Genomic DNA, 21,902 nt, shown 5'->3' on the forward strand with positions numbered 1-21,902 from the left:
AAGCAGACTCCCCATGGAGCTGGGAGCCTGATGTGGGACTCGATCCCGGGACTCCAGGATCACGCCCTGAGCCGGAGGCAGTCGTCCAACCAACTGCGCCACCCAGGCGTCCCCTAATTCTCTATTTTTAATACCACATAATTTTGACTTACTTGCTTAGTGGATCTTTTAGGGATTATAATATACATTTTTTATAATATACATTTTAATTATAACAATTTACTTCAGAATAATATTAATACAGTAAAATATAAAAACTTTCCTCCAATATTCTACTGCTTTCCAGCTAATTCCATTATTTCTGAGAAGACAGCTATTAATCGCATCATTCCCAGCCTGTGATGTGTCATCTTTCTCTTGCTGATTTTAAGATTTTCTTTGTATTTTAACTGTTTGACTGTGATGTGTATGGGGGGGATATCTTCATGATTATCATTTTTTGAGGTTTTTGAGTTTCCTAGATCTAGAGATTAATTTTTTTTTATCAAATTTGGAGATTTGGGCTATTATTTCTTCAAATGTTATCTTTGATTTTCTCTCACTCTCTTTTCTCTCTGTTCTTCTGGGACTGTCATAAGATTCCTATTGGCTTATTTATTTATTTATAAAAGATCTTATTCATTTACTTGAAAGAAAACATAAAAGAAGTAAATGAAAATTCTGAAGATGAAAAGTGAAATAACTGAAATTTTAAAATTCATCAGAAGGATTCAACAGCAGATGTGAGCTAGCAGAAAAAAGAATCAGTAACTTTGAAGAGAGATTAGTAGAAATTATCCAATCTGAAGAACAAAGAGAAAAAACATAGAAGAAAGGTGAAATGACTCTCAGATATCTGTAGGCCAATATTAAATATACCAACATAAGGGCTCCTGGGTGGCTCAGTCGGTTAAGTGTTTGCCTTTGGCTCAGGTCATGTTCTCAGGGTCCTGGGATAGAGCCCCACATTGAGCTCCTGCTTGGTGATGGGAGTCTGCTTCTCCCTCTCCCTCTGCTTATGGCTCCCCCTGCTTTTGTGTTGAGATCTTCAATACTCACAGCTTCTACTGACCTTTTACCTTTTTTTTTTTTCTTAAGCATGAGTCACATTTTCATGTTTCTTGGCATGTCTGCAATTTTTAATTGAACACTGGATCAGGGACATGAGCAACTTCATGTGGTAGATGGTGTCTGCTGCTTCAGTGGGTCACCTGTGTTGTCAGGGTTGGAGGCAGTGAAAGACAGATGTGGGTTCCAGTTTGTTCTCACTTTTTCTCACTTCGTATCCAGCCTTTTCCTCTATATTTTAGTCCTGTTGACCCAAATACAGCAACTTCAGGCATATGTAGGGACAATAGCCTTCCATGGACTTCTTATTCAGCTCCCCCAATTGAGTCAGGTCTCATTCTTATAATAAACCCTTTATTCTCTCTATCACTCTCTGTTCTATAGCTATATCCTCTATCAGTCATAGTGATTCTGCTTCCCTGATCAACCCTAGTGATGCAAATTTCCAATTTGCTGTTGAGATTTAAGCTTCATCTTTTCATTTGTTTTGTCCATTTCCTTATTTTATTTTTGGAAACATGTTAATTATAGTTTTTTTGAAGTCCTCATCTGCTAATTCCAAAATCTCCATCATATATGTATGTTTCTATTAAGTTCACGACCAATCACTTTTCCTTCTTCACATGCATAATACTTTTTAACCTCATGCTGATTGATGTGCTTGTTATACATGTGAATGGTATGTTGTAGGGGCTCTGGGTTAGCTCCTCTCCCTTGAATTTTGTTCTGTCAGGCAATTAACCTTCTGGCAAACCACACTCATCCTGTGAAAGCTTGCCTTTAGGCTTGTTAAAGTATATCTGTTTCAGCTTTTTTCTTATGTATAGAGTGTAGCTCTTCTCCTAAGTCATTGTCTTAATCCTAAAGTGTAGCCTTCCTGGGACCTCAACAGAAAGCCCAAGTTGTTCCTAAGTGAACTGGCTGGACTCGACCTTCAATATTTCCTCAGAGTTGTGTGACTTGTGAAATCTCCATTCAGCTTTTAGTTCCCTCAGCCACTATACTCTGCGAGCCCTCCTGAAGTCTCTCCCTGCTCATGAACAGCCTGACAATTGACCAAGGACCCAAGGGATATTTTTGTAGATTTTGGGGGCTCTTCCTTCTCTGTGCCTCCCTCATTTCCAAACACCTGCCCTCTCAAATCAGGGCCACCTTAGCCATCCTGAAGTCTGATCTCTATTTCCTCCATCCAGTGTGACCACCAGAGCTAGGAAGTTTTGCTGCCCAGCATTTTGAAAATACGGTCAGGAATAAAGAAGAAATGAAAGTGGGGATCATTTAATGTGATTCTCATGGATCATTGTCCTATATTAATTGATGTCCAGTGCCCATATATAATTGTTTTACATGCTTTGTCTAGATTTTATAGTTATTTCCATTGGTAAGGTAAGTTTGATGTCAGCTACTTCATCATAATTAGAATTTTCCTTTTCTGCACTCAACAAGGCTGAGAGAGGTAATGCCATTTGTATGGTTAAAAACACAGATGTGTTCAGACTCACCTGTGTTCTTGCTTGGTCTCTGAATGTCAACAGGATATACAATGAATCCTTTCTCTGTGATAATAACAGAAGCTTTAGCCCCTATTGAGTACCTCACATGGGTGAAAGTCACTGTTCTAAGTGCTTTGCATGTGCTAATTTATTTTACCCTCACACTTACTCTGTGACAGGTATTATCATTCCCATTTATAGTTGCAGAAACGGAGTCTTGTTGAGGCTTATTACTTGCCCAGGGTCACATGGCTAATAAGTGGAAAGGCCAGGATTTGAATCCAGGCACTTTGTCTTCAAAGCCTGCACTATTAAGCAATATCCCACACTGTCATTTAAAAACAATCTTAAGATTAAAAAAAAATGTTTTGTCATATAGGCACTTGTGTGGCACAGTCTGTTAAGCATCCAACTCTTGCTTTTGGCTCAGGTCATGATCTCAGGCTTATGGGATCAAGCCCCATATTGGGCTTCATGCTCAGCATGGAGTCTGCTTCAGATTCTCTCCCCCTCTCCCTCTATCCCTTCTGCTCATGCACACACACACAAACTCTCTCTCTTTATCTAAAATAAATCTTCAAAAAATTTCTTGTTATAAGTTATGAGAAAATCACTGTAGGAGCAGAGCCTTAAATATAGCTTTTCCTCCCAGGAATCTGCATTTGGAATGTGTAGAATCTGTCGGCTTCCTTCATTTCTCTCAATGAAGCTCCCTCCTTTCCAGTCCTTCTGCCTCTTCCTGGGTGCAGGCAACCTTCACCTTTCACCCAAACTCTTCCCTGTCCTCATCATGGGCTTCTCTGCCTCCAGGCTTGTTCTTGAAGTAGCAGGGCCAGAGAGGAAAGGCAGGAAGCTAAGCAGAGGAATGCTGGTGAGGACTGGAGCCAAGAAAACCAGCCCAACCATTGAGCTGGAAAGTGGAGGAACCTATAGGTTGTGAGGAAAGCAGAAGAACAAACAGCTGGAGCCCTCAGTTGTCTTGAACAATTAGAAGAAAGCTTCCGGGCAAAATATTGGCAACTGGCAAGGAGCAGGCAGATATCAGGCAAGACAAGAGCCCCAAAGAGCCATTGTGGTCAGCACAGGAAGTGGATGGGTAGGTAGAGGTTGTGAGGCACATGACCCATCTCTCTGTGACACTGCCTTCACAGTACATTCAAACAACAGCTTTGCCTCTTACATAGTGAGCACTTGGTGTACATCTCTTAAGCTTCAGTTTCTCCTCAGTTTCATGGCACAAAAACCTAAGTAATGGTGACACAAATGAGACAAGGGTTTAGTTTTCTCAAGCAATGACAAATCCAGAGGTAGGTAGTTGTTAGGTTTAGTTCAGCAACTCAAGCCATCACAATTCAGGAACCTATGTCCTTCTCTCATGGCTCCAGATATAACCATCATAATCCATTCCACAAAGGATTGGAGAGAAATGACAAAAAAGGCAGATTCCACGGAGTCTCTCCCACTCCATTTAAGGTGGTTTCCAAGGAGCCCCACCCAATGGCTTCTGTTTATATCTCATTGGCCTAAACTGTGTCATATGGCCATCTCTAGCCACAAAGAAAGCTGGGAAAAGTAGTTTCTCTGCAGAGGACATTGTTGCCCCCAACAAAATTAAGGTTCTGCTAGAAAGAAAGAAGGAAAGAACAAATCCTAAGTCTATGCAACCAAAAATCTCTGCCACAGGGGTACATGATGTTATTTCCTCCATAATTAGGGTCAACATGAAGATGAAACCAGGTAATTTTTGTAAAGCATCTAGCAGATACCTGGCTCAGACAATAGCAGTGTATATTATCAAGGAGCTCTTCTAATAGCCCATATAAGGAAAATCCCCATGAGAAACTGACTCTGTAGAATGCTCACCAGGACCATCCACAGAGTGAGGGCTCACTACATATTTGAGGCATTGACTTGTCTAAGCCCCACCCAAGGAGAGAGCATCAGCAGAGGCTGGTGAGACACAGTCTGAAGCCTTTTTAAAACCCTGTGTTGGAGGAAGTGTACTCTCTTTACTTGGTGGGTAGAGTGATGAGACTTTGGTCCTTGGACCTAGATACTCTGAGAGCGGTATGAATGCAAAAACTGTAGCTTGTCTGCTCCAAATCTACTCCTTACTTCATCCCTCTTTAGAGAGTTGTGGTTCTAGCCTCAGGTGTCTCCCTTCCTCCTTCTGCTACAAGTAGAACTGGGTCTTCTTCCTCACCCTGGGGGTGGTCCTGATTGATCTGAGCCATCATGTTTGCATTAATTAGGTTAGATCAGGTGTTGTAGCAATGAGACTCAATGTAGCTCAGTGGCCTAAGGACAAAGTTTATTTCTGTCTCCTGTGACCATCCTGAAGTGAGTGCTCAGGTTGGTGAGGGGCTCCACTCCATGCAGACATGCAGGGCCCCAGTGATTTCCACCTTGTGGCTCTGCCAACTCTTCCCTATCCAAACTTTGGAACTGAATTCAGATAATTTTCTAAGATGCCTTTCACTCATGAGTTCTCATACTTCTTATCCAAAACTCAGAACTCTGATAGATTTGAATGTGACATTACAGTACTCATGACCTGAACTTACCAAAATAAGTCTCACATCTGAATTCAAAAAACATGGATTTGGATAGTGAGGATTCTTGGGCTACCCATGCTGCAGTGGAAGGAGAAAGCTTAACTGGCTACCTTAGTTCTGTTCTCTGGGTCCACCACCTTGCCCCTTGTCCTCCACAGTTCCAGCCTTGTCCTCCATTCCCTGTCCATTTCCCTCTGGGCCACATTTGAAGTAGGCATTGGGAAGTGTGTCTTCCTCTGGAGTCATAGAGCTTTCCAAGTTTTCTGATAGTACAAGTTGGGAAGGTCAAGAGTTGCGGATCTTGATTACTCACAGGATTTGGGGGCCAGACTTCTGGCTTCTATCACAATATAATTCCCTCAAAGACTTGGTCATTTTCTGGTTCATTTTCTTCCAGTCAGTTCTGTGTTCAGTAACCACTACCGATGTTCTTTTCTGAATATAGTTCTCCTAAAGTTGCTTTATTTCTTGGCTTCCTTCGTCTACCCATTTCTGTCTCTCATTTGAGGCCATCTTTGTTTGGCTGAATGTTTGGCTGATAAATCTGAAAAGACCTTTGAAAAACATTTTCTGCAACAATATTATTTCTATTGCTTGGTCCAAGTGTTTGCTTTGCTAACATCGTGAAGCCTTCGGTACCTTGTCTCCTTCTTCCTTTCTTCCTCTATTTTCAAAACAGCCAGCTCTCACCTTATTATATCTTTTTCTTTAAGAGTTTTCTTTAAAGTCTATTTCTTTCTCCTTTAACATATCAGGGTGAATGTTCTAGCTTGGTGGGCGGTTCTGTTCCATGCAGGTCATTCAGGGACCAAAGTCCCTTCTATCTTGTGGCTCCACACCCTCCTCCTCTTCCAGACGTGTCAGGATCTGCATGACTGAGGCTGGTCATTGACATGTCTGGGTTCCTGCCAGTAATAAAAAGAGAAGAGAGAATGATGAGGCTACTCACTCGTTGACTTAAGGCCTCCATCCCCAAAGGAGCACCCATCTCTTCTACTGTTATGAACTTACTCATATGGCCACAACTAATTGCAAAGGGGTCTGGGAAATGCTGTCACCACTGGGCAGCCATGAGCCCAATTAAGGCTTTTTTACTTTAGAAGAAAGGAGAGGAGAATGAGTTTTGGTGTAGAGCCAGGAGTCTCTCCTATAGTGCTGGTCTCATTCCTCTTGCCAACAACAGATTTAGGCATGGCATGTGAAATAATTCCAGTCCAGAAACACCAAGAAGTGTTCATGGGAAGCTTAATGGGTAAATTTTTTTCACTATTAAAAAAAGACATAGGAAGAGATGATCCCATCTTTTCCAGGACATTGTCACATCAAGATGTGATGTCTGGAACTAGGCATCCACCTTGTGTCATGAGAGGAGCAGGTTGTGGGTAAGGTTAATGTTCTGAGGCTGGAGATGTAGGTAGATACATGAACCCAGGTCCTTAATGATACCCCCAGATCTGAGCTGATTATCCCTGGAACCACCCTCATGCTGGACTTCTGTGTGTGACATGGTGCACTTCCTAACAGTTTAAGTTAAAGGAAAGGAGGATTTCTGTTACCTGTAGCCACAAACCTCCCACATTTCATCTGAGGTTGGGCCAGAGCAGAGACTGTGTGGATGGGTTCTCTGTGGTCCCCAGAGATCTGTCTGATTGGAATATTTGGGCAATACCGTAAGATAAAGTAGACCCCTTTGGTGTCACTTGGTGTTTCTGGCTCTGAAGAAGTGGGCTTCTCCAGGAACAGGTCCCTCATGCCTGACTTGGGAGGCTTTCACTTCCATCAGCTTGTCAGATTCTCATAGCTCACTGTTTGACAGGCATGTCACCAAGTGACTCCATTTTACAAAAAGGAAAGGGAAGCTTGGAGAAGTGGTGTGCCTTGGCCAACTCTGCCAATAGATTACAGTTGGAACTAGGGACTTGGCCCTGGTTCTCTTGGACTCCCAGTCTGGTGCTCTTGCTAGTGATATCAGAACAGCCTCTGCTGAACTAATTAGAGGAAAATCATCATCTGATATCCCATTAATTATTTTATAAATACACTGAGGCTAGTACTAATTATACATTCAGGAAGCCTACCATCTGGTGGGAGAACAGAAACAAATCAATGAATACATAAATAGCTAAACTCACATTGCAAAGAGGGAAGGTGATGGGGGGCATAGCAGAGCAGGGACTAATAAGGGGAGCAGGTCAGGGAAGATACTCTGCAAAAGTGACATTTGAGACCCAAAAGACAAGTAGGCACTAATTAGTTGGGTGAAATGGAAGAGGAGGAGGAAAAGAAAGAATATTCGTGGCTCAGAGAAGAGCTTGCTCAGAGATCTGGAGAATCTTGGGGCCATTCAGGTAGCTGCAGGTGTGGCTGGCGTCATTTGAGCAAAGGACAGGAGAAAGGGTCTGACCATGCTGGTGTAGAGGGGCATGGCATGATTGAATTAAAATCATAGGCTGTGGAGCTGGAATGTTTGGGTTCAAATTCTGATGCTGTGTATTATCAGCTGTGTGCTCTTAACCAAAGAATTAACCACTCTGTGCTTCAACTTCTTCCTCTTATCAAGCCCCTACCTTATTGGGATCTATGAGAAAAGAAGAGTGGTGTTGAAGTGCCTGGTGCATGGTGAGTGCTTAGTAAATGTCGGCTGCTCTGATGGGCCATATTAAGGATTTTGGGCTTTGTTCTATGAGTAATGAGGGTTACATTGATGAAGACCCTTTTGGTTGCAAGGAGCAGCAACCCAGCTCACATTGGCTTAAGCAGCAACAGGGAGATGTATTGGCTCACATACCTGAAAGATACAGGTTTAGGTGTGCCATCAGGCACAGCTGGATCAAGGCATAGAATATTGTCAATTGGGCTATTTTCTTTTGTTCTGTTTTCCCAAGAAATAATTTCCTTCTTCAGCTTCCTGTTCCCACATGGGTGGCAGAATGACCATTTAGCTGCCATAGTGAACAAGAGTGCCCCTCTTTTTTGTCCCAGGACCAATCATGGAGGTCTCTCACTGAATCCCAGCAGGTACCCACCCCTGAATAAATCACTATGGCAGTGGAGGGGTGGTATGCAGTGGGAAAAGAGGAATTGGTGTTGGTTGACCAGTTAAATTGCCAAAGCTCCAAAATCACAAGGCTGGCAGGGGCAGGGGGTTCTACAAAGGAAATTGGAAGGGCTGTCACGAAGTCAGGGAGAAGAATGTCAAGCAGGCAAACACAACCGGTGTTGAGTCAGACAGCCACTAGAAGTTTTAAGCAAGGGAAAAACAGGATCTTATGTCCATCTTGAGATGACCACTATGGTTGCCGGAAGAGGGAGAGACAGGAGGAGGATGGAATAGAGATGGGGAGAGTTGCTGGTAGCTGACAGCAGGAGTCCAGGAGAAAGGGACAGTGGCATGGCCAAGCTTGTGGCAGTGGAGCCAAGATGGATGAGAAAGAGGCACAGTGCCCGAGTTTGTTGGTAGACTGGGCAGGAGTGGGACAGGAAGATTCCAGGCTAAGCCAGGGTATTGGTTCTGAGCAGCTAAGATTGAGCTTGAAGGAGGGGCAGGTTTGGGGGAAGCCTGAGTCTAGCTCTGAACACACCGCGTGCAAGGAGCCTTGGAACATACATGGGGAGGAGTCCTAGAGGCATTTCTTTGGGATGTGGAATTCCACTCGTGGACATTCTTGTTTGGTTCCTAGGAAGTATGAGAAAGAGAAATAAACTGAATAATGACTGTTTTGCCTAGTAGATTGCACTAGAACCAAAGGGGGCCTGCCCTTTGGGAGAGTCAAGAGAGGAGCCACTTGCTAAGCTGTTTGCTGGGCATGGGTCCCTCAAACAGCATGTGTGTAGCCCAGTCCCTGCCTTAAAAGTCAAAAGACCTTTTAAAATCCTTGGGCAACTACATGATCAGTAGGCTGGGGCACCCAATTAATGCTTGGTCAAACACACAGGTCCCAACCCACAAGAGCTGACAGCACAGCTGTGGTGAGAGAGGAGAAGCACGGGGTGACATGGGAGATGTCCGGGCAGACAGCCAAAACACGGTGCAGAATGGCCCGACCCAGGCAGCAGAGGCCATGGCAGTTCTGAGGAGAAGGGGGATGGTATAGGGCTGGCATAATCTGGGAAGGCTTCCTGGAGGCAGAACTGGAGTGGTAGCAATATTCCAGGCACAGGAAGACCATGACCTCAGGTGTGGGATGCCAGGCTAAGTTCGGGGTGTGCCCCAGGCCACCCCAAAACAGCTGGAGGTCCAAAAATTTTCTAAACCAGGACACCAAGGCCTCCAAGACCCTCCCAGACATCTTGAAGTCTTCCAAGAGAGGGCTTGGGGCTCCCCAGCCCTCTACTATCACCCGGGGTAGAGCGAGCTGCTCCCTCCACATTGCGCCCTCTTTTCCTACTTCCGTGGCAGTCTACAGCACCCTGAAGAGCAGGGATTTCTCTGTCTGTGACCCTCCCCCAAGACAGGGAGCTGGCAGGGATCACTGTCAACAGCCAGCATGCTCCTTGCCACAGGAGGCACTTGGGGGAAGTTGGGGAGGGTGCAGCTGGGAGCTAGGGAAGGGAGCTACAGCCAGCTGGGAAAGGCCTGGCCTGGGACTTCATGGGTGTGGGGAGGATGTATAAGGTCTGGGCGCTTGTCTTCCAGCTTCCCTGTCTAGGTCCCATGGAAGCAGGGAGCGTGATGGGGCCATCAGCCCAGCCTCAGTGGACCTGGTTGGCCCCAGGGCTGGCAGGCCCCAAGCTCGTGAGTGAGTAGGGGAGTCAGTTTCCCATCCATTAGGCCCCTGGCCCAGGCAGCTAATGCCAAGCGGACATTCTGCTCTCATCCCTGGTATCCACTTAGGCATCGTTAATATTTTACGCCGCAGAGCCAGGGGATCAATGTCTCATTTATAGCTCAGTGTTTATGAGCAGTCATTGAAGCTTTCCCAGGGAAGATGCTCAGGAGCATCAGGGGAAACCGAGGCAGGAGAGCAGGAGTGGACCAGCTTCCGGAGGACCCTCCGTATGGCTTCTTTTGCTTGCTCAGTTCTCTATCTGCCCCCTCCCCCCATCTATCTCTCATCTGGCACCCTGAACACATCCAGCTCCAAGAATACATCATAAAAGGCCATCAGAGCCCATGACACAGGCCAACCCTCGTCTCTCTCTCTGGATCTTTTACAAGCCCCTGGAGAGGTGGGCTTGTCATCCCCATTTTAGGAAACAGGCTTAGAGAGGTTAATGTATTCTTAACTAGACCATTGACTGAGGACTGGTGGCAACGGGCTTGGACCCAGGCTAGATTTTACTCAGCGTGTAAGTGTGTAAATTAGGAGAGTCTTGAGCCTTTCTAAACTTACACACTTTAGCAACTCATGTGCTCCAACAGAGCTGTGTTCTCTGGCTATCATTAGCATCTCTGCTTAGACTTCTTGGTCAGTGGAGACTCACCACATCCCACTAAATGCAATTGAAAGCTGTGCATTTACAGTTCTTTAAAAATATCTCCAATAACTCAGACTTTTAACCAGGTGTGTTAAACACTGAGGTTGAACTGCACTGGCCAGAAGAAACCCAGCAGCCTCTCTCCCACCCGTTTCCACTGGAAGCAGTGTGGTATGCTGGCCCAGCATCTGCTCTGGAATCCAGAAGGCCTGGGCTGCCCCTGTGTCCCTTCCCTGGCCCAACCTTTAGGCCTCGGTTTTCTTAACTGTAAAATGGGGACGAGAAATGCCCACTGGGGCAGCCCTTACGGATTATGAGTAAAGCTAAAGGTTTGGTTCCTGTACCAGCTCCAGAAGGGCCCTGGTCCATGCATGCTGCTGTACCGAGTTCCGTGCCTGGGGCGCAGTACACGCTCAGTATTTGCTGAACGAATGACCCAGTGGGTAGCAGAGGCTCATACAGGGAAGCTACTGTTGCTCCGACCCTACGTCCAAACAGGCGTGGAACGGGGCTGGATTTCCCCCTCCACTAAGGCAAATGGAGAACTTCCTAAAGAACTTGGAGGGGCGCCTGGGTGGCTCAGTTGGTTAAGCAGCTTCTTTCGGCTCAGGTCATGATCCCAGCGTCCTGGGATCAAGTCCCACATCAGGCTTCTTGCTCAGCAGGAAGCCTGCTTCTCCCTCTGCCTCTGCCTGCCACTCTGTCTGCCTGTGCTCACTCTCTCTGACAAATAAACAAAATCTTTAAAAAATAAAATAAAAGAACTTGGAAGTTCGAAGCAGCCCGAGCCTTCTCCCGCTCTAAGCCCGGGGCTGGCGAGGACACCCGCAGAGCGCAACGCCCGCGGGAGGGCAGCAGAGAGCCACGGCTCGGGCCCTCAAGTCCGGGAGTTCGGGGACTTGGAGGATCCCCGGCTCCGCCCTGCCACGCCCCCTTCTCTCCCAGTCTTTTCCTATCCCGTGCCTCCAGGCTGGAAGAGAGTGATTCACAAACGAATTGGCGCTCCAGTGCACTGCCCGCGCGTTGGACTTGGCATCCGTTTAGCTCTTTCCCACAGCCGGAAAGGCAGGCGGGCACCAGTCCCTCTGTAGGTAGGAGGAATCGGCAAGTCCGTGACTCGACCAAGGTCACGCAGCAAAATCATGAGTGGAACTCAGTTCCGTAGTCTCTAATGCCAAAGCCCACACTTCCTCTAAAAGCCTGGAGCGCACGTGGCTTTCCGGAACTGGATAACTTTGAATACCAACTTTTTCATTTCCAGTGGGGGCCAGACCAAGGCCAAGTTCAGTCTCGAGCCGAGACCTGGTGGTGTGGGAAATACCCCGGGGTGAGAGGGCTTTCCCGATCCCCGGAAGGCCGGCTCTGCCTTGGCCGGCGGGGCAGTGAGCGGCTGTGGCAGGCTCCGCACCCCTCAGCAAGGAGTACAGATCCCCGAGTCCTCCCAGAGAGCGATGCTGCGGCTCCCTTCCCCTCCGGTCCCCGGCCCCTTCCCCAGCCACTCAGCCCCCACCCCGCACAGGCAGTTGGATGAAACCGCCGACCGCTTGGTCTCCCGGGGTATGGCTGGGGGGTGGTGGCGGTGCGCCAGGCTCCGGACGAGGGCTGGGCCGCACGGGGCGGGGCCACCTCCCTCCGCCCCTTCCCGTGCTCGAGCGGGCGGGAGGGGGGCGGCCGCAGGGGACGCCTCCCCGGGTGGTCGCCGCGCCTAGGCCAATGAGCGCGCGGGGAGCCGCGATGAAGGCTGGGGCGGCCAGGAGCGCCCGGGACCCCCGCAGCCGCCGCCGCGCCCCCGTGCCCCCGCGCCCCTGGGGCTGGAGACTGGGCGAAAGAGGCGCGGCGCCCGCGCGGGCCATGGAGGCGTCTCTGGCTCGCGCCGGCCGCCCGAGCTGCGCTCCGCGCCGCCGCCGCCGCCGCCGCGCCTCGAAGTTTGCCGGCTGACTCGGAAAGTTGCGCTCGGGCTCTGCTGCCGCGCGGCGTCCAACCTCCCGGCCTGCCCAGTTCGCCGCCGCAGCCGCCCTCCGCGGGGCCCGGACCCCGTCTACACCCGCAGCCCCGCCTGCCGGGGGATGTGAGCCGCGGCCTCCCCAAGAGGCCGGGCGGGCTGCACCGGCCCGGGCGCCTCCCGAGGCACGCGCGGGCGAGGGGCACACCCCGGCCCCGGGCAGCTCGGGTCGCCATGGGCATCCAGGGCATGGAGCTGTGCGCCATGGCCGTGGTGGTGCTGCTGTTCATCGCCGTCCTCAAGCAGTTCGGCATCCTGGAGCCCATGTCCATGGAAGGTAACGCGTGGCCGTCCGCTCCTCTGCCGGGGTCAGCAGTGTTTGGGGAGCGAGCAGCAGCGGAGCGCGGGTGTGCGGGCCCGGGGAGTGCTGCCCTTGGGCGCCCAGCGCTCAGCGGCGCTGGCCGCTTGAGCCGCCGCCCCCTCCGGACTCCAGAAGGCTGGCCTGGGACTGAGGGGATGGAGAAGCCTGGGGCTCCGAGGAGCCCCAGAGGGGTTGGAGCTGCGGTGCTTGGGGTGGGCGTGAGCGAGATGCCTGGTGACACCCTGAGCCATCCTAGGCCTGCTGGTCCGAACTGCCCCGGGTGAGCACAGCCGGATCAGGCCTCCGGTTGACGGGAGGTGGCTCAGGGTGAAGATGACTGGAAGGATCCCCAGCCAAGGGTACTTGATAGTGGCAAGTAATGAGACCTTCGCCACATCTTGGGGCTGCCCCTTTTGCCTCGACTCCCATCCCTAGGCATGGCTCAGGCCCACGGGATCAGTAACCAAATCCTCAACCGCCACATTTCTGTCCCAGTGCATTGTTAACCGAGAAGATAGACCTACCCTTCAATCAGACTGTGGACAGCCTCCCTGGGACCCCTGAGAGGTGTCCTCGGAGCTGCTCCCCAACCTTCCATACCTCCTTGAGACTTCTGGGCAGGTTAGGAGGAGGAGCCCCTCTAGGGCACACCCATTCTGAAGGGGACCTTGACCTCCCAGGGCTGTAACTTCCCCTCCTCTCTGTTCAAAGTGGCATTTGCATCCCCGTGCCTCTGTACTGCAGGGAAGGGGGCCAGCCTGTCCTGTTCTTGTTACCTGTGCTCCCTTGCTGTCCTCTCCGGGGAGGACGGACATCTTCCTGCCGCAGCACTCTGCTGACCTTGCCAGGCTCCGGCTCTTGGAACTGAAACCCAGAGGTCCAGGCGGGCAAGGAAGGCAGACTTTGTCTTTGCTTCTGAACTGCGTGGCAGCCCCTCCAGCCTGAAGATGTGCCTCAAACCCCTACAGAGGGACAGGAAGGGGCACAGGACCTGGAAGCAAGGCCCTTCCTCCATTTTGCCTTCAGAACCTCGAGCTGACTCTTTACCTGAAGTCCATGGCTATGTGCCCCTAAGAAGCCGTCAGGCTCCATCACACCTTTCCTAGGCAAGTCCATGGGGCCCAGAGAGAAGAGATATGATCAAGGTGGTTCTGAGAGATGACACCATAAGCTTTAAATGTTATGTGAAGAGGAAAATTGCCCAAGCTGGGCCTGCACTTGTCTGGATGCTGAGCCCGGTTAGGGAATCTATGACAGGGGATTTAGTGGGAAATGCATTTGCTTGGGATGAGGTGGGGGGAGGGGAGCATCCTGCACTGAGGACCTTTGCCTCCTGCAGGGCACAGGGCTGTCCCACATGCCCTGTCCTTTGCCATCTGAAGTCTGGGGACTGTGTGGGGGGTATTGGAGCTTAGGCAAACCATGCCCCCCCCCATTGATCTTCCCTGTTTCCAGGACCCTCCTGGGCTGCCAAGGAGGCAGGAGCACCAGTGGTCTCATTCTGCTTGGTTCTGCAGAACCTTCCAAACTGAGCCCAAGCCCCTCCCAGGTCTGGGCCTGTGAAATTTGTCTTTGTGACTTTTAAGGAAATGGGATTTCTTTACAAGGTGGATAGTGTGCACTGGACTACAGAGGCTTTCTTCAGCCTACTAAAAAACTCACTTCAGGCTCTAGTGAGTTTCCCTTGCCTGCTATAGTTGCCCATTCATGCCCCTTAGGAGTTCCGATGCGTTGAGGCAGTGGGAGAAGTGTGGACCCTGTGTCACCCAGGTCTTCGCTGGGGTCCTGTCACCCACACGTGCTGGCCGTAAAGCTCCTTTAACCTTTCCTGGCCTCAGTTTTGTTACCTGTAAAGTGGGCTGTAGCAGACATGTAACTAACTAGCCACTGGGGCTTTAAGGCCTCCGGCACCGTTCTTGGCATATAATAAACGTGCAAACTTTGTGGACCATTCACATCACCAACAATTAGCAATGGAGTGATGACTTGTAGTAATAGGACCGATTCATGGTTAGAAACATTCTCTCACTCAAACAGGCCTCCCCTCCTGCCTCAGAGGGAGGGACTTCTAAGTTCCACATGTTGCCTATTGTTGGGGGTGCTGCCCTTTAAGTGCCTGGAAGAGTCTGAGGGACTGTCAGAAACCCAGCCTGGATGGGAGCGGGCACCAAGGGAAGAGGGCTGGCGCCTGGCTCCCCTCAAGCGTGCATGCATCCGCTTGTATGTCTCTTGTCTTCCCTGAGCCTCTGTAGTTCCCATCCGTGAGCCGCCAGAGTTACGATGCCCCTGGGATTGTCAGGAACTAATGGATCTGGGTTCTAGGGATGCAGCCTTCTAGAAGTAGATGCAGATCATAAAAAGCCCTTAGTCTGCCCCGGGTCTCCTGTCCCTCTCTGCCTCCAGATGACCCTGTGCAGAAATCCCGGCCAGGTTCCTCCACTAGCTTACCGGGTGACTTTGGTGCATTTAACATTCTTGGCCCTGAATCTCCTCAGCTGTAGAATGAGGATAAAAGCTTATATTCCCCTATGCGTTTCACAGAGGTGTGGTGAGCTAAAGCACTTTGGAAAAGTGAAAAGCAGAACTCAAGGCTAAGGGGCTCATGGGGTGGGGCACAGTGGCAAAAAGTGACCATGGGCTGGAAATTCTTGGTGCTCAGTTTGCAAGCCCTGACACTACATAGCTTTTTGTCCACCACATCTGGGCCTAGGACTGGACTTTGGTCACTGCCTCTTATCTTGAGTAGGATTTCCTAGATTCTGGATGATTAACTCTCAATGGAGGGCAGTTTTGCTCTCTCATGGACATTTAGTAATGTCTGGGGACATTTTTGACTATCCCAGTTGGGGAGGGGGGCTACTGGCATCTCACAGGTAGAGGGCAAGCATCTGGCAATGAATGGCGACAGCCCCCCCAAAAAAGAATGATCAGGTCCAAGTATCCGTAGGGAGGCTGAGAAACCTGATTCTGGAAGGAGCACTTGGGGTGAGGTGGCCAGGGGCTGGGACGGCTGCTTTTCAGGCCTGACTCAGTCACTGACATGCTGTCGTTAACTTGGATCAGTCACTCCTCTTACCTGAGCTCTGTTTCCTCGTCTATATTGGGGTATTGGATTGGAGGCCCATCTCCCCTGGGAACTTTCCCTCACCCTTTTGGCTCCCCGCCCCTTTGTGTTGTGTTATGATGCCGTTCTAAGATTTTCTGTGTCCCCATTCCCACCCCATACAGACTTTCCGAGAGGGTCAGGGACCCTGTCTATATACTTGTGGCCCCAGAGTGCGCTCAGCACTGCTTGGCAAACAGTAGGCATTGAAGAAGTGTAAATTACATGCCATCACTGGCACACATTTATTGGGCACCCTTTGTATGCCAGGTATGTGAAGCCACCAGGAGCACAAGTAATGCAGGGTCTTGGCCCTCCTTTTAGGACACCCCTGGGCAGATGTCCTCTGAGGGGAGGACCCCTCTGGCTGGAGTGGGGACAGAGAAGCTGAATTGTGACAGTGAGGGTAGAGGTGGGTGAAGAGAGAGGCGTGAAGGGGAGAATGGGGAGTGCCCAGAGAGAGGTATGCATGCCCTGACCCACCACCCCTGCTCTTCCCTCCTTGAGGTGGCCCAACGTCTCTTTGTGAGTATCATGATTTTGTCCTCCGCAGCAGCAGGCCCATCCTGGAGATGAGGGAGCTGAGACTTAGGGAGGGTAAGTCACCTAACTGTGGCTCAGGTGGGTGGCTCCTGTAAGGCAGGGAGGTGGCCTAGAGCCTGAAACCTGATGCTGCTCTACATTGGGAGATTTGGGCCAAACCCGCTCCCTCCCCAAGTCAGTGCCTCACTTGTTGCATAGCTGGTGGTTTCAAAGTGTCTTAGCTGTGGAATCTCCAACCGAGTCTTACTTGGAAGCCCAGTCCCCCCGACAGAGGGAAGATGCATTGCTGGCATTCGCAGAAGAGTCTTGCTCTACAGTGGTCCCCGGGGCTCCTCGGAGGGACCTCCGGGTCTAGGAGTCCCCTGACCATCAGGGGCTGTCCACACTGACTAGCTCCAATCCTTCTTGCCTCGCCGGTAGGCCAAAAATGGCACTCACCCAGGACCTGGTGCATCTTTGCTCAGTGAATTAAAGATTGGTCGCCACCTTTTCCAAGCCCCTGCAGGTGGGTCCTGCCCAGAGGGGGCTGTGTGGCATGGGCTCTGCTCCCTGGGAGGAGAGCCCCACTGGAGATTTGTCAGCTTGCTGTGTAATGCGGGGACCTCCCGCTTTACAACGACAACTTTTTTTTAGAACGATTTTTTAAAAAGTTTTTATTTATTTATTTGACAGAGAGAGAGATAACAAGTAGGCAGAGAAGTGGGGGTTGTGGGGGGGAACAGGCCCCCTGCTGAGCAGAGAGCCCAACTCGGGGCTCCATACCAGGACCCTGGGATCATGACCTCAGCTGAAGGCAGAGGCTTTAACCCACTGAGCCACCCAGGCACCCTTAGAACAAATTTTTTAAAGCCTCATGCTTTTCCACCTTTCACAAAATGTTTGTTTGATGGAGAGGTTCAATCTTGGTTGCTGAGCCCCTGGTTATCAGCGGGCAGGGGTGTGTAGTGTCCAGGACCGGCCTCCGGGGGTCCGGGAGAAGGGCTGCACCCAGGGAGAGGTGGAAGGGAAAGGGCAGAAGCAGGTTGACTTCACCGTCTGGTGGAGCACGGCTCCTCGGTGTTCTAAGGAAAACTGTAGCAAATGGCTATTTAGATCCATTAGTTGTCAGTTCCGCCTGTAATTGCAGCAGGTGGGTGTGAGGCCGTTGGCAGCTCCTAAGAGATCTGGCAGCGTCTCCGCCCAATCAAACCGGGATGAATTCTTGGATTTCTCTTGTTGATGAGCCTGGAGTAGTCTCCACTGTCCCCTGAGAGCATGTGGGGTGCCCAGGATCTGGCCGGACACTGTGGGAGTCAAGGTGGAGCCAGGTCCCCTGGTCCCCAGACACTTCCAGACAGTTCTATGACCTTTCCTTGGTGCATATGTGTGAAGAGGGGGTGAAAGTGGGTGGGGGGTGGGAGTGGAGAGGAGGGGGTGAGATCTCTCTTCCTCTTCTTACAAGGCCACCTGTCCTACTAGATACCATCTTACCTTAATTACGTCCAAAGCTGTATCTCCAAATAGAGTCACATTGGCTTAGGGCTTCAACATGCAAATTTTGGGGAGACCCAGCTCTGGTCCATAGCACCGGTAAACAGAAATATGCACCTGGCAGGGAGTCATAGCCAAATGGAAGAAAGTAGAACAGAGATGGGGGATACATAGGAATGGTGGGGGGCAGCACCTGTGAGAAGGTGACATTTGAGGAGAAAAAGGAGGTGTGAATTCCGAGGGAAAAGCAGTGCCCTGTAGAGGGAGTTTGCCTGGTGGGCTTGCGGGGCACAAGGAGGCAGGAATGGCTGAAGCAGTGGGAGCAAAGGGAGAGACTGGGAGATGAGGTCAGAGCCAAGCTGGGGAGGGGCGGCGGTGGCAGTGGCGGTGGTGTGCGTTCATTGGTGATTTACTGGTTATTTTTATATTCAGAGCTTAGGGGAGGTTGTTGAACAGAGGAATGCACAGGATATGTTTCCAGCAGCTTCCTCCAGCACTGTTTGAAAACTAGACCTATGGGACCGAGGGCAGAAGCGGGGCTTCAGGCCAGGAGAGAGGCTGGAGCCTTGGACCAGAGGAGGGATGTGGAAGTGGGAGAAGGGGTTAGATGCGGGAGTTGAGGGTTAGAGCTGGCCGGCCATGCCTGGGGGTTGAACGCTGGGAGGAAGGTCTACGCCCAGAGTTGTGGCCGAAGCATCCAACAGGACACAGATGCCGTCCCGGGAGCTGGGGAAGGCTGTGGGTAGAACAGTTTGGGGAGGAAGATCAGGAGGTCCATTTGGAAATGCTCCATTTGAGAACCACCTAGACATCCGAGTGCAGATGGCAAGCAGACAAGTGAGCCTGGAGCTGTGGGAGAAGGTAGCCCGCAGTCCCCAACTGAGTCTTGACTTTGAAAGTAGCTTTCAGACTTTGCTGATTTCATGAGTGTCACATTTTTCCTTGCTGTTCTCAGGTGCGTTTTCCATACGAATGATTTTGAACACCTCTTCGTGTACCCCTCAGCTTTTTCAGTTTGCTCACCTCTGACTTGCCCATGGATGTCCTTTGGCCATTTCTTTTGGGACTGCTGTCCTTTTCCTTTCTTCCAAGTGTCCTATTTTGTCCAGACCAGAGGTGTGTTCTCGCTTTCTTTTTCTCTTGATCTGGGTACTCTAATTACTTCTTTAAAAAGATATTTTATTTTTTTATTTAAAAAATTTTATTTATTTGAGGGAGAGAACCTCAGCCGACTCCGTGCTAGGTGCAGAGCCCCACCTAGGGCTCGATCTCAGGATCCCAAGATCACAGCCCAAGCCTAAATCAAGAGTCTTATGCTCAATTGACTGAGCCACCCAGGCACCCCTCTAATTACTTTTAAGCATTTTAATTAACTTCTAGCAAATTCAAATATATATTTGATCTGTGCATTAAAAAGAATAATAAACGCCAGTGAACTGATCCTCCCCACCCCTGGAATTAGGACATCACTAGCCTGCCTCTCTCTGAGCTTCTCCTCTCTCCCACGCTGCAGAAGTTACCACCAGCCAGGTTTGCACTTGTCATTCCTGGATTTTTGTTCTTATTTACCATTTTATTTCTTGGGTATCCCTACAAATAGTCTGGTTATTCTTGGTTTTGAATTTTGTAACAAATATGTGTTACCGTCCGTTCAATGCTGTAGGACGGTTCATGCAGTGGATGGCCCAGCACAGTCTGTTTATCTGCTCTGTTGTCAGGCTCATGGTTGATTCAAGCTACTGTTACTGTAGAGAGCTGGGGTGTCTGCTCTCCTGCCTATGTCCTGGTCATTGTTTCTTCTTCTTCTTCTTCTTTTTTTTTTTTAAAGATTTTATTTATTTGTTAGAGGGAGAGAGAGAGAGAGTAAGCATAGGCAGACAGAGTGGCAGGCTAGAAGCAGAGGGAGAAGCAGGCTCCCTGCTGAGCAAGGAGCCCGATGTGGGACTCTATCCCAGGATGCTGGGATCATGACCTGAGCCGAAGGCAGCTGCTTAACCAACTGAGCCACCCAGGCGTCCCCTGGCCATTGTTTCTTTAGCACACAGTTCCTAGGATAGGGTTACCAGGCTCTAGGGTATGCAAATATGTGCAACATTAGCATGGAAATGCAAATACTTCCCCACAGTGCATGCCTGTACCAGTATGCACACACACTAGGATGCTTGAAAATTACTGTTGACCTCCCTTCTCTCCCTAGCCAGCACTTAGCCTTGGTCAACCTTCTTTCTTTTTTTTCCCCTCCCCCCCCCCTTTTTTTTTTAAGATTTTATTTATTTGACCGAGAGAGAGAGAGCACAAGTAGGGGGAGCAGCAGGCAGAGGAAGAAGCAGGCTACCTGCTGAGCAAGGAGCCTGATGCAGGACTCTGTCCCAGGACTCCGGGGTCATGAGTCAGCCAAAGGCAGACACTTAACTGACTGAGCCACCCGGGCGCCCCAACTTAATTGCATTTTATTATTTCCTGCTCATTTGGCTGTTGTGTTCTTAATGTAATTTGCCTTTTCCTGTTTAATAGTGAGGTTGAGCAATCTTTCCCATATTTATTCATCTTTCCAGTTTCCTTTTTTTTTTTTTTTAAAGATTTTATTTATTTATTTGACAGAGAGAGACCACAAGTAGACAGAGAGGCAGGCAGAGAGAAAGGGAGAGAGGGAAGCAGGCTCTCTGCTCGGCAGGGAGCCCGATGTGGGACTCGATCCCAGGACCCTGAGCCGAAGGCAGCGGCTTAACCCACTGAGCCACCCAGGCGCCCCTCCAGTTTCCTTTTTTGATGATTATCTCATCTAGATACTCTTCTTTTGACCGTTTTAAACACTGTCTTCTCCCCTTCTGCTGAGTGTCTTGAACTGACCACGGTGCCCCCCTTTTTTTTTGAACAGAAGTCTTCAAGTGTGATGTAATCAAATCCATCCATTTTTTTTTCCTTTATGGTTTGAACTTTTGAAGTTTTAAGAAATTTTTCCCCACCCTTAGGTTAGCAAGATTCTTTCTCATTTTAACTCTATAGCTTACCTTTCATACTTGGGTCTTTAGTTCATCTGGAACCCACTTTTGCATGTGGTGTGGGAAGGGGATCCAGATTTCCGTGCTGAGCCAGTTTTCCTAAAACCACCTACTAAACAATCTGACCATTGCACAAATCTTCTGTGATGTTCCTGCTCTACCTCAGTCTCTTTTTGTGCTTTTGGTGTGTTTGTCTGTTCTTGCACTAACCACACCACTTTTATTACAGTGACTGTGCAAATGTATTAGTATTTAATGGGAAAAATCCTCTCTGTACTCTTCTTTCTAGATTTTTTTCCTCCATATGCATTTTATCAAGGTCCTCAAAAAGCCCAACTGGATTTTTAATGGCATTGTGTTGAATTTGTGGGTTACTCTGAGAAGAAATGACATCTTTATATTATGTGGTCCTCTTTTTTTTTTAAGATTTTTTTTAAATTTAATTGACAGACAGAGATCACAAGTAGGCAGAGAGGCAGGCAGAGAGAGAGGAGGAAGCAGGCTCCTCACTGAGCAGAGAGCCTGATGTGGGGCTCGATCCCAGAGCCCTGGGATCATGACCTGAGCTGAAGGCAGAGGCTTTAACCCACTAGCCACCCAGGCACCCCATGTGGTCCTATCTTAAATGGAATGTCTCATTTATTCAGATTATCTTGCTATAAAGAAGTCCTTTGAGTTTTGGCTAATATTTAAATAGTTTGAGTTTTTATTGCAATCATGAATGTTATATTTTTAATTATATTTTCTAGGTGGTTATTACTGGTGTGGAAAATTGCTATTGATTTTTGTAAATTAATCTTATATCTGGAAACCTTACCAAACTCTCATGTATATTGATTCTTTTGGTCCCTGTTGGGACCAAATATTTACAAGAATGTTAGTTTTATCCTATACTTCCCAATTCCTGTATTCTTTCTTTCTTTCTTGAAATTTCCTTAGAGCAACGGCAGGATATCAATTAGTGGTGC

General features: G+C 49.3%; 1 protein-coding gene across 2 annotated transcripts in view; it reads left to right on the forward strand.

The window, feature by feature from the left end:
* KCNIP3 (potassium voltage-gated channel interacting protein 3) overlaps window positions 1-21,902 on the forward strand; it is an 82,387-nt gene that overhangs the window by 44,102 nt on the left and 16,383 nt on the right. Inside the window, exon 1 of one of the 2 annotated variants that reach the window (XM_044261657.1) lies at window positions 12,665-12,792. The exons of the other annotated variant lie outside the window; for it this stretch is intronic. Coding sequence (XP_044117592.1) covers window positions 12,690-12,792 — 103 coding nt within the window. The 5' untranslated portion in view covers window positions 12,665-12,689. Of the gene's footprint in view, window positions 1-12,664; window positions 12,793-21,902 lie in introns of those variants that run through there. 2 annotated transcript variants of the gene reach the window in all.

The sequence above is a fragment of the Neovison vison genome, chromosome 8 (assembly GCF_020171115.1).
Source record: "Neovison vison isolate M4711 chromosome 8, ASM_NN_V1, whole genome shotgun sequence".
NCBI classification, from domain to species: Eukaryota; Metazoa; Chordata; class Mammalia; order Carnivora; family Mustelidae; genus Neogale; species Neogale vison.